The 16,735-nt window shown below is 44.5% G+C and overlaps 1 protein-coding gene across 2 annotated transcripts in view; it reads right to left on the bottom strand.

Moving 5' to 3' along the window:
- The window catches only part of dlc (deltaC), a 48,398-nt gene that overhangs the window by 25,672 nt on the left and 5,991 nt on the right, over positions 1-16,735 (bottom strand). For both annotated transcript variants that reach the window (XM_041994898.1, XM_041994899.1), the window contains exons 5-7: positions 16,296-16,487; positions 5,550-5,719; positions 5,131-5,347 (exon numbers count right to left, since the gene is read on the bottom strand). In XM_041994898.1, the coding sequence (XP_041850832.1) occupies positions 5,131-5,347; positions 5,550-5,719; positions 16,296-16,487 (579 nt within the window). The remainder of the gene's footprint in view (positions 1-5,130; positions 5,348-5,549; positions 5,720-16,295; positions 16,488-16,735) is intronic.

Below are 16,735 nucleotides of genomic sequence, written 5' to 3'. Positions count from 1 at the left end.
AAGCTAACGTGATTAGCAACCCACTACTGCACATACATGCTGATCCGCCATCTCTTTGTCCTCAGAGACAGAACAGGCGGAGAGCTTGTGGCCTCACCCTGTGGGGTTATGACGTGTAAATGCGGGTCTGTCTGAGCTCGTCTTTGTCTGCCCGCCATTGATTCACAATGACTGAGCTAGCTATCACTGCGGAGATTTAAATCATGATGCTGGTTTTCAACTCAGTCTGGGTTTTCTACCTGGAGATATGCATTTGTAAAAAGGTAGTGTTGGAGTCATGTGACGAATCTCAGTCATGGCTAAATACTTCTAACTACAAAACGTAATTAAATCCTGAAATAAACATGAGAAACTTCATATTTCTAAGAGGCTGGATGCAGCACGTTTGCTAAATCCAGCAAAAAGGGGGGAAAAGCAACACAAGCTGTGTATGTGTAAGAATCGATAATCTGATTGACATCACAGCCAGATCATGACTCATGATTCTGTATTTTATCAATGTAACGTGCTGCAGGTGTTTTACTGAGTCAAGCTAGCTCCAACGCTACTCGCACAAAATAAAGAACAAACACAAAAAACTATTCAAAGCAATCAACAGACTTATTAGAAAGGTCTAATTTCAATCATCCAGACTCTAAAATGCTCAATCGAATGAGTAATACAAGGTTTTAAAACATCCTAAAGGATGGATATAAATCTGATTACAGAAAAATTATATGAAGCCATTTTGTAAGTTTGACATAAACACAAACTGAATGAGAATCAGTGAATCAGTCTAGTTTGGGCAACATATCCCTCACAAAGATGAAAATCAATGACAATAAAGAAAACCACTTCATTGTGAGAGAATCTTTCTCCATGCACACAAGTCTTTTACATTTTTCCTTTTCCAAGAGAAATGACTGGTGAAAAGTGGTGTTTTAACATGTTTTACCTCCTATTCAAACCTGATTTCCAGTAGGAGTTGCCATGGTGATCCACCTTACCGGTACTGAAATCTTAAAGAGTTGAACCTAAAGTTCTTTCCACTAATCGACTTTATTTGATACAACATCACCAATCCATCAATCACATGGCTTCATATACAAACCGACTGTCAAAGGTCAAACATCCTCTTCCGGTTCTAATGTTATGTAACAGGATTGTTTTTTAAAAAATCATGTGGTGTCTTAAAATCTAGTAAAAGAACATCAGTTGAACAACAACACATGACTAGAATGCTTTTTACTGAACTAAAACTAAGTCAGAGTAAGTGTGTGAAAAACAGCACTGATTAATAGATCATCATCAGCGTGAGCTCCTTTATAAAAGCAGACATTTAGGTGTGTTTAAACCAAGGAGGAAAGACATCAGCAATGATCTTAGAGAAGAGTCATATTTAGAGTTCATCACAAGTGAAAAATTCAAGACATTTGCATGTCTTCCCAGGAGTAGACGTCCCAGCAAGATCAATACAAACATGCTATGTTCAGAAAAACTAGAAAAACCCCCAGAGCAACATCTCCGACTCTCCAGTTAGCAGGTTAAATGTTAAAGTTCATGACAATCCAGTTTAAAAAAAAAGACCGAACCAGTATGGCTTGTTTGAGAGGGTTGCAGGAGAATGAAAGAAATGTATGGCAACAATAAAACTAGAAGCACTCAGAGAGCAAAGACCTCCGCCCTGGCAGAGGTCGCTCAGCATGCAGGTCACTTAAGGCCCATTTCTGCTGGACGCAGAAGACGGACACGCAGACGGATGGACACTTGCGTCTTTCTCCTGCGTTGTTCACGCGTTTAATTTGGTCCATTTCCAGGAGCCTTGTGGATTTGTTGTTTGAGGAATGACTACATTTGAAACAAACATACCTTTCTATGTTTGTAAGGGAGCATAAATGGCCCTTTAAACATGGCCCCTAAATTAGCTGAAATATTTGCCGACTCCTTCATACATCGTCTCACTCGCTGATGTTGCATCTGAACAAACCACAAGACTTGCAGTCATGTTCACAGCTCGCCATCACCATTTTTTATTTATTTATTTTTTTGTTGAAGTCTGTCTGACACTGAAGACTCCTCTGTAGGAGGTCATGGTCCAGATACGTCCAGTTAAATTCACTCTAACATCTTCTAGTTACCAGAGTGGTGATTTTTGTCAGATGATGCTAGGGCTAGAAAATCAGGATTTTATTGAAGCAGAGGGGCAGTCTGGAAATGAGCTGCTTTTCACCGTCTGACAGGAGAAAAGGAAAAACATGTAAATGATTGCAGCTTTATTGGGAATTCTGCGCCATTAATATACACCTACAGTTCACTGTTTTCTGAAAAACTGAACACTACCCCTGGTGGTTTTTATTTGTGGTTGCTAGCTTCTTCTTGGTGAACTGTAGAGCATCTTCAGAGCATCTAGGCTGGTTTGAGTTTTGTTGAGAGTATGCTAACAGTTATTCAACGCTCCACATTAGCATCTGAGTGTGTTAGTCCTACTTTTATTCATTCATTTTCCGTACCGCTTATTCCAGTTCAGGGTTGCAAGAAAGCTGGAGCCTATTCCAGTAATGAGCAGGTAAAAGACAAGGTACACCCTGGACAGGTGGCCAGTCTATCGCAAGACAATCTGACTTTTAGAAGCACAATTTAATATGATTTCAGCCAGAAATTCATACCTAAATGTAATTTTCACATGCACTGGGTCATTGCACCATGAACTCTTCTGTATGCCAAAGTGTCCATTGTCCATTAGCTAAAGCTTGTGTGAAGCTGTCTCATGCAACAATGATCACAAACAGTAGCAGATCTACAACAGAATGGCTGCAGCTTTAGCCGCTCTGGACTTCTTTTAGAGATTTTCCAGCCAACCTCCTTGTTAAATTTCTGGAACATCACGAGTAAACATATGAATGAGTCAGCAAATATTCCAGCTAATTTTCTGTCTGTATTTGACGCCACGTTACCTCCTTCAGGGAGCTGTACAGAAATCTCAATGAACTGCTAAAGGATAAAGAGAACTGCTTCTGTGGCAGTGGTTGGCAACTGGTGGCCCATGGAACACAACTGGCCTGTCACCAAAAAAATCTGACCCACCAGATTACGCTGATAAAAAAAGAAAGATTGCAAGAGTTATGTCTCGTTGTCCAGAGACATGCTGCTTTTTGCAGAACAGCATTGGCCCTTTAAGAATGGTCGAGCTGGAAAGGAGGAGAGAAGAACAGCACAGGAGTGGTACTGAGGGGAGAGGAGAACGTCGGAGCAGAAACTTCCTGTTTAGCAGTGAATGTTTTGCTACCAGCTTTGGCAAGAAACACCACACAGCTCTGCGTGTTCCAGCAGAGTCCGTTGCTGCTTCACTACTGCTGGGTAAAGTGAAGGGAGCTAACCCTGACGCTAGCTGCTGGGTATAGTGAAGGGAGTTAACCCTGAAGCTAGCTGCTGGGTAAAGTGAAGGGAGCTAACCCTGAAGCTATATGCTGCTAGCTGCTGGGTAAAGTGAAGGGAGCTAACCCTGAAGCTATATGCTGCTAGCTGCTGGGTGAAGTGAAGGGAGCTAACCCTGAAGCTATATGCTGCTAGCTGCTGGGTAAAGTGAAGGGAGCTAACCCTGAAGCTAGATGCTGCTAGCTGCTGGGTAAAGTGAGGGAGCTAACCCTGAAGCTATATGCTGCTAGCTGCTGGGTAAAGTGAAGGGAGCTAACCCTGAAGCTATATGCTGCTAGGTGAAGTGAAGGGAGCTAACCCTGAAGCTAGATGCTGCTAGCTGCTGGGTAAAGTGAAGGGCGCTAACCCTGAAGCTAGATGCTGCTAGCTGCTGGGTAAAGTGAGGGAGCTAACCCTGAAGCTAGCTGCTGGGTAAAGTGAGGGAGCTAAACCTGAAGCTAGCTGCTGGGTAAAGTGAAGGGCGCTAACCCTGAAGCAAGATGCTGCTAGCTGCTGGGTAAAGTGAAGGGAGCTAACCCTGAAGCTAGCTGCTGGGTAAAGTGAGGGAGCTAACCCTGAAGCTAGCTGCTGGGTAAAGTGAAGGGAGCTAACCCTGAAGCTAGATGCTGCTAGCTGCTGGGTAAAGTGAAGGGCGCTAACCCTGAAGCTAGATGCTGCTAGCTGCTGGGTAAAGTGAGGGAGCTAACCTTGAAGCTAGCTGCTGGGTAAAGTGAGGGAGCTAACCCTGAAGCTAGCTGCTGGGTAAAGTGAAGGGCGCTAACCCTGAAGCTAGATGCTGCTAGCTGCTGGGTAAAGTGAGGGAGCTAACCCTGAAGCTAGCTGCTGGGTAAAGTGAGGGAGCTAACCCTGAAGCTAGCTGCTGGGTAAAGTGAAGGGCGCTAACCCTGAAGCTAGATGCTGCTAGCTGCTGGGTAAAGTGAGGGAGCTAACCCTGAAGCTAGCTGCTGGGTAAAGTGAAGGGAGCTAAGCATGAAGCTAGATGCTGCTAGCTGCTGGGTAAAGTGAAGGAAGTTAACCCTGAAACTAGCTGCAGCTTCATCCAGAAGTAATCACCTCGTCTCTGCTCCCAAGCTCAGTTTGGCCCACCATTTAGCTGGTCAGAAAAAATTTGGTCCCAGGCCAAATATAGCTGCCGACCCCTTTTACATGGTTTTGACCTTTAGTTTCTGTTCTGTAAAAAAGGATGATTTTTTTTATTATGCTCTAATAAGTGGTTCTGAAACTGGGGGTCAGGACCCCCATGGAGGGTCGCAAGAAAATTTCAGATAGTTGCCAGATAATTGTAAAAAATATATATCCTACATTTATCAAATGATTTTGGGACTTTTACCAAGGCTGTCAAAATGAAACTATTAATGAAGAGATAAATCTTTGAAATTAGCACCTTGATTTTTTAACACATTAACACATAAACAACAAAGTTAGTACACTTGACACATTAAAAATCTAAATTTGAAGCTTATTTTGGGCAGGTAGGTGCCTTGTGCCATTGCTCTTCTGTGATATCATCATGGACAGAATCCACCTCCCACATATAGATGTCAGATTCTCTTTGTTTTCATTTTCAGGCTTAATAAACAAAAATAAATCTGCAGCGGCAACCAGCCAGAAACTTAAGCCAAAATCAAATTTGTTCACCGTTAGTGTGATGTAAATTTTATTTAATTTTTTATTATTATTATTATTTTTATGACGTGGGTTACAGACGATTTGTACCGTTAGCACAGGGGTTGCTGTTGCATCTGTCGATCCTCTTCTCGCAGTTGGAGCCCATGTAACCGGCCGGGCATTGGCAGCTGTACCCACCGGTGTCTTTCTCCATGCACATCCCTCCGTTAAAACACGGACCATCTGCACACGTCATAGCGCTGACCTCACAGTTCTTCCCGTAGAAGCCCTGAGGGCACGCGCAGGAATAATCATTCTCCAAATCCTGGAAGGAGGGAGATAAGAGGACACAATGAGGATGAAGACCTACTGTTTCATTCAGGTGTTTCTAATGTTCTGGCAGATCAGCGTTCTTGGGAATGACTTGTGTTGGAGCAGGGGCACACTAAAAAACCTGCAAGACACTGGCCCAAGAGGTCTGGATGTGGTGACCCCTGCTTTAAATACAAACACAATCGGCGACATACTTTGCAGCTGCCTCCGTTCCTGCAGGGGTTGCTGTCGCACTCATTGGTCTCGATCTCGCAGTTTTTCCCAGAGTACCCGGGTCGGCAGGTGCAGGTGTAGCTGCCCTCGCCGGTGTTGGTGCACGAGGCTCCGTTCTGGCACGGCTTGTGGTTGGTGCAGTAGTTCAGGTCTGAAATGGGAGTAATGGCAGTTACAGTTTCTGTTTGCTCATGACTGACATATCTAATTGTCCACAGGAACATCAGCCCATAAATCCAGCTGTGAAAGAGATTTTACTTCACATAGTAATGTGATTACTTGGTTCCAGTCATGATGTAAATGGAGTTTTCTATCATGAAATTAATAAAGAATTTTATGGAAGTTATGAAACTGACTGTTTCAATATTATTTTACAAAAGTCTGGAGGATTCATCATTTTAAAACTACATGAAACATTTAAACCTACTGAGAAATAAGTGAATGAGTAAAAGAACAGACATGGATGAGTTATGAGGTTGTTGTTGATTGTATTGATGGTGAACAGAGAGAATTTCTTTAATGGAAACTGCTGCTAATTGATAATGTAAACTACCTTGCAAAAAACCAAAGTTGCCACCAACTGATGCAACGAGCAGCTTCTCATTTCTTAAACAACCATGTGGAAAGACACATCCGTGGTTGTGAATAAGATGTTAGTCTGGTTAAGAAGGGTCCGATCGTTGGCATCCAGCAGAGAAAACATCTAAGGAGAAGCAGAAACTACTAAAACTGGGTTCAGAACTGTCCAAGCATTATTAAAAGCTGGAAGGATGGTGGGAAACCATCGTTGTTCAGGAAGAAATGTTGTCAGAAAAACATCCAGAATGATGGTGATCACTTCAATGTTTGTTGGAATCAGATGGAAGAAAAACAGCAGTAGAACTCAGGACGATGTTTAATAGTGAAAGTTAGAACATTTCCACATGAACAATGTGAAGGGAACTCTATGGATTGGGAATGAACAGCTGTGTAGCCAGGAGAAAACCAGTAATAAGTGAGGCTAACTGGAGAAAAAGGCTTCAGTTTGCTAGGAATCATAAAGACCGGACTCTGGAGCCATGGAAGAAGGTCATGTGGTCTGATGAGTCCAGATTTACCCTGTTCCAGAGTGATGGAGCATCAGGGTAAGAAGAGAGGCAGATGAAGGGAAGCAGCCATCATGCCTAGTGCTACTGTACAAGCCTGCGGGGGCAGTCTATGACCTGGGGTTGCTGCAGTTGGTCAGGTCTATGTTCAAGTCTAGATTCAGCAACATTTTATGTCCAAAGAATGAGGTCAGCTGACTACCCGAATATACTGAATGAGCAGGTTATTCCATTTTCCCTGATGGCATGGCCATATTCCAAGATGACAACACCAGGATTCATGAGGCTCAGATTGTGAAAGAGTGGTTCAGGGAACAGGAGCCATCACTTTCACACACTGATTGGCCACCACAGAGTCCAGACCTGAACCTCATGGAGAATCTTTGAGATGTGCTGGAGGAGGCTTTGTGTCGTGGTCTAACACAGGGAAAAAACATAGCTGACCAGTGCAACAGTATGCAGTAACATGAACATTACACAATCAGAGAAACCAGTAAACCCGGAAGATTAAAAAACATTGACATTGCTGTCTCCTCCTGTGCTGTGATTATCAACTGGCCTTTAGTTTCTTCTCTCAGATTAGTAGAAAAGTTCTAAACATAACTATCCAGGAGTTTTAATGTGAACCAGAATCCATCTGGACCCATGGAAGGTCCATATATATATATATATATATATATATATATATATATACCTGCACTGACTTGTGCTCTGTCTGGTAAATGAACTAGATTTACGGCTTCATGTGCGGCCAGGATATCTGACTGCGCTGATGCTTGAGGTTTCTCACCTGCATGTTCATTTGGACTAAAACATCTTCTATCTGATTTCATTTAAAAACATTACGGCCACTGACCAACTTGTTTGTTGGACTAGCAGATTCTCTGTTTAATAAGCTCTACCTGAGCTGCAGCGTGCTGTACTGACAGGTGGAAAATAAACGTAAGGTGTTGGACCAGCAGCTGCCACCAGAACACATTTAGTGCCTCTAAGCGCTGATTAAATATGTCTCTAAAACTGTGGAGGAAAGGCACATCCTTCATCCAACAGAGTTGGGGGCTTTAACGGCGGTGATGGAGAGTCGGTCTGAAGTCTCCCACATCTGGGCGATGTTGTCCTGGAAGAGATCTCTACCATCAGAGCAGAAGGATGAAGATGATCCATCTACGTCGGCTCCTAGGTGACACAACCTGACCCTTGCTTTCAGGGTCTTCCTTTAATTCTTCACCTGTCTGTTTGTTGTTGTTCTCAGATTTGCCTGCTCTATAAAAACCAGAGATTTTTGCAAGTCCAAGTCAAGTCTCAAGTCACTTTCAGTTGTAATGAGTCATCCACCATCTGGTCTGCTTAGAAGATGCATTATAATAGGAATCTAACCTCCTTACTCAGCATTTATCTAGCATTTAGTAACATCGCCGATCTTCACCCTAAACGGAGTAATGCTCCGTCCCTCCTCAGCATGATTCGTTTGCTTTACTGAATTCAGAAAACCTGGAAATTTATTCAGATTAGTAGAAAAGTTCTAAACATAACTTATGCAGGAGTTTTTAATGTGAACCAGAATCCATCTGGACCCACGGAAAAAGTTAAAACACTAACACTGCAGTTCATAGCAGAAGAGGGCCACTATGCTGCACCTGAGATCACCATCTGGCCTGCAGGTTTTAGATGCTTCCCTGCTGCAACACACGATCCACACCACAGCTTGTTGTCAAGTTCTGCACAAGCCTCTTAATGAGCCATTAACAATCTGACTCAGGTGTATTGCAGCAGGTAAACATGTAAAATGTGCAGCACAGTGGCTCAGACAGTCACAGTTGTCAGGTGTTGTCTGAACATTTCGCTACAAGGAAAGGAGTTATCTTTAGACACGCTCAGCTTCTTCATACAACTGGTTTGCATCTGAACTTGTACTGTTCTGAAAAATATTTCCATCACAGTGATCCCTGCACCCTCAGAAAAATCTTAATATTTTTATTTTAGAAAAGGGTTTTAAATAACTGTGAGATGAGTAAAGAAAATATCCATATCCTAAGTCAGCAACATCTGGACCTTTCTAATGAACAGACCCAGTAAAACTGTGTTGTTTACAGTGGGTCTGATCCCAGTTTGATCCCAGTTTAACATCATTGTGGCAAAGTCACAGTTTCTGGAAACTGTGCTCATTAAAAGTTTCATTCTTATTCTGAACACATCCAATCCAAATGAGTACATTATTTTAGTACAAAGCTAGTGTTTACACCGCTGTGGCTCTAAGCTTGTTGTTAGCATCGATGCTAACGTTAGCTTTCATATTACACTGACTAACCTCTCCAGGTACGTTTTAAGGTGGATGAAGGTGGATGTGGTGAATCCAAAATCCTGGACTACAGATGTTGCTGTTTGCTGCTCCTATACGTGTCCCTTATATTAAGTTTTTAACACCAAAAGTTACAGCAGAGCTTCAGTAACACACATATGTGTAATGTCACACGCATATATGTTATTAGATTTAAAAAATTATATTTAATTTAGCAGCTCGCTCAGAAAAGCATAAGCAAGAAAATTAAGTTTAGAAATATTACAAGTTAGGACCCATACACATCAAAAGAAGGAGAAGAGCCAGAAGAAAGAAGACTCCTGCTGGCTGTCATTGTGTTGACAAAGTCTAGAAAATAAAATAGTACCTGAACACATCACAAAGACAACGTCATGTGTCATCCAGGATGTACAGTCCGCAGAAGAAAACACGGCTCAGCAGTGCAGACTGAAGAGGTGGAAAACTTTTCTAAAGTCTCTCCTGAGACGGGACCATGGCTCAGTCTTCGGTCTTTTCAGTCCACATGGGTCCATCGCTGTAAAAAGTCATGCTTGTTTTGGAGAAATGAAGGTAACAGAAGATATTGTGATGTGATGTTAGTCATTAGATTTCCATCTTCACTGCAGTTCAGCTGAACAACCAATCAGAGGGAGACCTCATGGACAGACGGGATGCCGAAGGAAAAACAGAGACCGGGGGGTCTGGTAATTGTGCTGGGGGACAGACACCAGGAAAAGAGACCGATGTTCGTTGAAATGCCAGGCGGGTGACTGTCAGCTCGGTGTATAAGGTCCCTAACATGGTTCTGCAAGATTCTCCAACCAGCTGATTCAATTGTGACAGGTGAGGGTGTCACGATTGGGTATAAAAGAAGCATTTACCAAAGGATGTGTCATGGCTCATCACTTTGGTCCAAACTCCATCAGAGAATCATCAATAAGTTCAAACAATATTTCTTAATGACAGATTGTAACGAAGTTCCAGTCCTCGCACAGCGCTGAAGGAGAATCCATCATGACACCGTTTAAATACAGAGACATGGACTCAGGAGGACCTAAAGAACCATTTTCACTCACCAAAGTCCACTAATGGATCCAGAACCAGAACCTGAGACTGGATTACACAAGAAGGAGGACAGACATGAACTCTGTTCAGAAACAGCACCGACTTCTCTGGACACCAGCTCATGTCAAATAGACAGAGGGACAATGGACCTGTGTCCTGTGGTCAAATGAGTCCATGTTTCAGCTGCTTTCAAGGAAAATTTTCATCGCTTCTACGTCCAAAGATGATAAAGATCTTCCAGACTTCCAGAGAACAGTGTGATGGTGTGCAGGACATCAGTGTCCACGGAGAGCTTCATCTGTGTGGAGGTACCACTGATGCAGAGACGTTGGAGGTTTGGACAGACATATGCTCCCATCAGCGGGACGTCTTTTCCCGGGAGGACGACGTCAGACCTCATTCTGAACAACTTCCAACAGCAAATGTCTGGAGCATCATGAAGAGGAGAATCAGACAAGAACAACCACGGACTGATGAGCAGCTGGAACCTGGGATTCAGCAGGAATGGACAGAGATTCCACTGGAAAACTCAGCATTCCCAACTATTAAACGTCTTATTAAACGTCTCATTAACAGGAAGCTGATGGAACACAGTAGAAACACGACTCCATCCAACTTCTACCGCAGCAGTTTCTAAAATTGTTCCTAAATGTTATGAAGTTGGTCGTTTCTTTGGACTGATGACAGATTTAGTTTCATTTTGGAAAACTTCCCAACTTTTCCTAAAATGGGATCAATTCGTGTTCAACTAACTGGTAATCTGCAAGATTTAACCTGTTACATGACGCATCCTCGATTTTAGAGGATGTTTTCTTTCACTGTCCTCTCCTCCGCTGCAGGCTCAAATGGTTCAGAAAACAAATTAACTAATAAACAAACAAATAAATAAATCCATTCACACGGCAGGGGTCTCCATCTCCGGTCCTCGTGAGCTACTGTCCTGCAGGTTTTAGATGTCTCCTACTACAACACACCTCTGCACAAGCCTGTTAATGACCCAGTGATTTGAGTCAGGTGTGTTGCATCAGGGTAGAATCCAAAACCTGCAGGACAGTAGCTCACGAGTACCGGAGTTAGAGATCGCTGCTTTAAAGGATAAAGTTACAAACTGGATTAAAACCAAACGGGTCACAGAACCAAGAATATTTAACCAAAACCTGACTGACTTCTTTTAGTCAGTGTTTCAACCAAGCATGCAGCAGCCTGCAAAGAGTCTAGAAACATCCCTGATAGAGGAAAGGATGAATTTCAGGCGTGGAGAATTAAAATCTAATAATAAACGGTGAGGAAAACAACCAGGAAACGTTTTGCAATCGATAACATGAACCTAAACACGCCTCTGCATGAGGACATGAACCTAAACACGCCTCTGAATGAGGACATGAACCTAAACACGCCTCTGCATGAGGACATGAACCTAAACACGCCTCTGCATGGGGACATGAACCTAAACACGCCTCTGCATGAGGACATGAACCTAAACACAACTCTGCATGAGGACATGAACCTAAACACGCCTCTGCATGAGGACATGAACCTAAACACAACTCTGCATGAGGACATGAACCTAAACACGCCTCTGCATGAGGACATGAACCTAAACACGCCTCTGCATGAGGACATGAACCTAAACACAACTCTGCATGAGGACATGAACCTAAACACGCCTCTGCATGAGGACATGAACCTAAACACAACTCTGCATGAGGACATGAACCTAAACACGCCTCTGCATGAGGACATGAACCTAAACACGCCTCTGCATGAGGACATGAACCTAAACACAACTCTGCATGAGGACATGAACCTAAACACGCCTCTGCATGAGGACATGAACCTAAACACAACTCTGCATGAGGACATGAACCTAAACACGCCTCTGCATGAGGACATGAACCTAAACACGCCTCTGCATGAGGACATGAACCTAAACACAACTCTGCATGAGGACATGAACCTAAACACGCCTCTGCATGAGGACATGAACCTAAACACGCCTCTGCATGAGGACATGAACCTAAACACGCCTCTGCATGAGGACATGAACCTAAACACGCCTTTGCATGAGGACATGAACCTAAACACGCCTCTGCATGAGGACATGAACCTAAACACACCTCTGCATGAGGACATGAACCTAAACACGCCTCTGAATGAGGACATGAACCTAAACACGCCTCTGCATGAGGACATGAACCTAAACACGCCTCTGCATGAGGACATGAACCTAAACACGCCTCTGCATGAGGACATGAACCTAAACACGCCTCTGCATGAGGACATGAACCTAAACACGCCTCTGCATGAGGACATGAACCTAAACACGCCTCTGCATGAGGACATGAACCTAAACACGCCTCTGCATGAGGACATGAACCTAAACACGCCTCTGCATGAGGACATGAACCTAAACACGCCTCTGCATGAGGACATGAACCTAAACACAACTCTGCATGAGGACATGAACCTAAACACGCCTCTGCATGAGGACATGAACCTAAACACAACTCTGCATGAGGACATGAACCTAAACACAACTCTGCATGAGGACATGAACCTAAACACGCCTCTGCATGAGGACATGAACCTAAACACAACTCTGCATGAGGACATGAACCTAAACACGCCTCTGCATGAGGACATGAACCTAAACACAACTCTGCATGAGGACATGAACCTAAACACGCCTCTGCATGAGGACATGAACCTAAAACACGCCTCTGCATGAGGACATGAACCTAAACACGCCTCTGCATGAGGACATGAACCTAAACACGCCTCTGCATGAGGACATGAACCTAAACACGCCTCTGCATGAGGACATGAACCTAAACACGCCTCTGCATGAGGACATGAACCTAAACACGCCTCTGCATGAGGACATGAACCTAAACACGCCTCTGCATGAGGACATGAACCTAAACACGCCTCTGCATGAGGACATGAACCTAAACACGCCTCTGAATGAGGACATGAACCTAAACACGCCTCTGCATGAGGACATGAACCTAAACACGCCTCTGCATGAGGACATGAACCTAAACACGCCTCTGCATGAGGACATGAACCTAAACACGCCTCTGCATGAGGACATGAACCTAAACACGCCTCTGCATGAGGACATGAACCTAAACACGCCTCTGCATGAGGACATGAACCTAAACACGCCTCTGCATGAGGACATGAACCTAAACACGCCTCTGCATGGGGACATGAACCTAAACACGCCTCTGCATGAGGACATGAACCTAAACACGCCTCTGCATGAGGACATGAACCTAAACACAACTCTGCATGAGGACATGAACCTAAACACGCCTCTGCATGAGGACATGAACCTAAACACAACTCTGCATGAGGACATGAACCTAAACACGCCTCTGCATGAGGACATGAACCTAAACACGCCTCTGAATGAGGACATGAACCTAAACACGCCTCTGCATGAGGACATGAACCTAAACACGCCTCTGCATGAGGACATGAACCTAAACACGCCTCTGCATGAGGACATGAACCTAAACACAACTCTGCATGAGGACATGAACCTAAACACGCCTCTGCATGAGGACATGAACCTAAACACAACTCTGCATGAGGACATGAACCTAAACACGCCTCTGCATGAGGACATGAACCTAAACACGCCTCTGCATGAGGACATGAACCTAAACACTACTCTGCATGAGGACATGAACCTAAACACGCCTCTGCATGAGGACATGAACCTAAACACGCCTCTGCATGAGGACATGAACCTAAACACGCCTCTGCATGAGGACATGAACCTAAACACAACTCTGCATGAGGACATGAACCTAAACACGCCTCTGCATGAGGACATGAACCTAAACACAACTCTGCATGAGGACATGAACCTAAACACGCCTCTGCATGAGGACATGAACCTAAACACGCCTCTGCATGAGGACATGAACCTAAACACAACTCTGCATGAGGACATGAACCTAAACACGCCTCTGCATGAGGACATGAACCTAAACACAACTCTGCATGAGGACATGAACCTAAACACGCCTCTGCATGAGGACATGAACCTAAACACGCCTCTGCATGAGGACATGAACCTAAACACGCCTCTGCATGAGGACATGAACCTAAACACAACTCTGCATGAGGACATGAACCTAAACACGCCTCTGCATGAGGACATGAACCTAAACACGCCTCTGCATGAGGACATGAACCTAAACACGCCTCTGCATGAGGACATGAACCTAAACACGCCTTTGCATGAGGACATGAACCTAAACACGCCTCTGCATGAGGACATGAACCTAAACACGCCTCTGCATGAGGATCGTTTCTATTATAAACACATAATATGATACAAGTTAAATAAAAAGGAGAAAATATCACATAAAACTTAATTTATTTTAGTAAATCAACTTAAAAGGGAAACTAATAAATAGACTCTTTACATGCAAAGTGAGACATTTCAAGCAGGTATTTGTTATCATTTTGATGATCATGGTTTACATGAAAACCAAAAAACCAGAAAATCAGAATATTTCATGAAATCAATAAAAAGGAAACTGAATCCAGAACTGGGACCATCTGAAGAGTCTAGTCCTGCATATAAACCCAGTTCTCAGTCTAGTCCTGCATATGAACCAGGTCTTGGTCTAGTCCTGCATATGAACCAGGTCTTGGTCTAGTCCCGCATATGAACCCAGGTCTTGGTCTAGTCCTGCATATGAACCCAGGTCTTGGTCTAGTCCTGCATATGAACCAGGTCTTGGTCTAGTCCCGCATATGAACCCAGGTCTTGGTCTAGCCCTGCATATGAACCCAGTTCTCGGTCTAGTCCTGCATATGAACCAGGTCTTGGTCTAGTCCTGCATATGAACCAGGTCTTGGTCTAGTCTCGCAAATGAACCAGGTCTTGGTCTGAGTCCTTCTGCATGGACTCCTGCCTCCATGCGGCGTGGATGTTACCAGCCTGTGGTCCTGCTGGGTGGAATGAAGACCAGGATGCTTCAGTCCCTCATCTCTTCTGCATCGCTCCGTCTCATGTGTCTCATCTTCCTCATGGAAACGCTCCACAGATTTTCTACAGGGTTCAGGTCTGAAGAGTCTGTGGCCAGTCCAGCCCAGTAATCCTTGGTCATTGAACCAGGTTCTGGTTCTTGGGGCAGTGTGGGGAGGTGCCAAGTCCTGCTGGAAAATAAAGTCAGTATCTCCACAAAGGAAGCATGAAGAGCTCTAGAACCTCCTGGTTGATGCTGCGTGGACTCTGGACTCAATAAAGCCCAGTGGACCAGCACCAGAGGACACGGCTCCCACATCACTACCCACTGTGGAAACTTGGATTGTTGCCTCTCCAGTCTTCCTCCAGACTCTGGGACCTGGATTTCCACATAAGATGCAGAACTTGCTCATTAGAAAAGAGCCTTTGGACCACTGCTCAGCAGACCAGGTCCTGGTTTCTTTAGTCCAGGTAAGATGCTGCTGACGTTGTGTCGTGTTCAGGAGCACCTGAACTAGAGGACTAGGACTCGTGGAGTCCAGGTCCAGGATCTGTCTGTGTGGTGGCTCTGGAAGCTCTAACTCCAGCCCCCCACATTTCTGATCGGCCTTTTCCTGACCGTCCTCTCCGGCTGCTTCATCCTGCTGCTTGTTCCAGCTTCTCCCTCCACTCAGCTGCCTCTTGATGAGCTTTGATGCAGCACTGAGAGCATCCAGCTTCTTCTGCAGTCACCGGCTGAGGCTTTCCCTCCTGGTGGAGGGAGTCAGTGATGGTCTGCAGGTGATTACCATGCGGCTCTTAGAGGCTACAACACTGAACTTTTCAACCTTTTCTAATTTTCTGACATTTAGATTTTTGGGTTTTCATCAGCTGTATACCATAATCATCACAATTATAAGAAATAACTGCTTGAAATGTCTCACTTTGCATATAATTAGTTTACTTTTTAAATTGAATTACTGAAAAAACTTAATAATAAAGCTCAATAACCAATTTTTTTAGTTAATAATGTGATTAATTTAGTAATTTATTGGCGCTGGTTTGGTCCCTTGCAGTCAGTAAACCTCTAATGAACATTTTAATGAACCTTCTTTGGTGTGGAGGTCATTCACCCGACAGACCGCCATCCTGTGTGTGTCAGCGGCTGCAGTAATGATCATTTATGCTATTCTGCTCAAACTCAGGTTAAAGTAGAAAGACAGCAGATGGTTTACTTTGAGAGCTGGTGACTGCATTCCCCGGCTGCCCCATGACTGTGCTGGCTGGCCCGTTTCCAGGTGAAACCCACCTTGGTCGCAGTACAGGCCTCCCCAGCCCTCCTTGCAGTTGCACTGCCAGGGCTGCTGGCAGGTCCCGTGGAGGCAGCCGGGATGGCGGTCGCACTCGTCGCAGCGCTCGCCACGCCAGCCCTGTCGGCACACGCACTCCCCCGGAGACTCGCAGAAGCCGTGCTGCTCGCTGCACCCTGCTGCACAGATGGCTGATGGGAGGAGATGATGGGGGGAGGGGTTAAGGAGAGGGAAAGGGAGAAAGGAGGAGGAAGGAGGAAAGAACATTATTACGAGTTACAGAACAGCTCGCCTCTCAGGGCCTCACACACCTCCTCTACAAGTGCTTGTTAAGTACTGAACGAAGCAGCTGGCTCGCACAACAAAAGCAACACATGCCGTCTTCTTTCACGCAAGGCCGCACACATTAAGCTGCAGCGCGTGTCCCTGTTAAAGCAGC

This window comes from Melanotaenia boesemani, chromosome 9, assembly GCF_017639745.1.
Source record: "Melanotaenia boesemani isolate fMelBoe1 chromosome 9, fMelBoe1.pri, whole genome shotgun sequence".
NCBI classification, from domain to species: domain Eukaryota; kingdom Metazoa; phylum Chordata; class Actinopteri; order Atheriniformes; family Melanotaeniidae; genus Melanotaenia; species Melanotaenia boesemani.
This window is presented reverse-complemented; position numbering and strand designations above follow the sequence as displayed.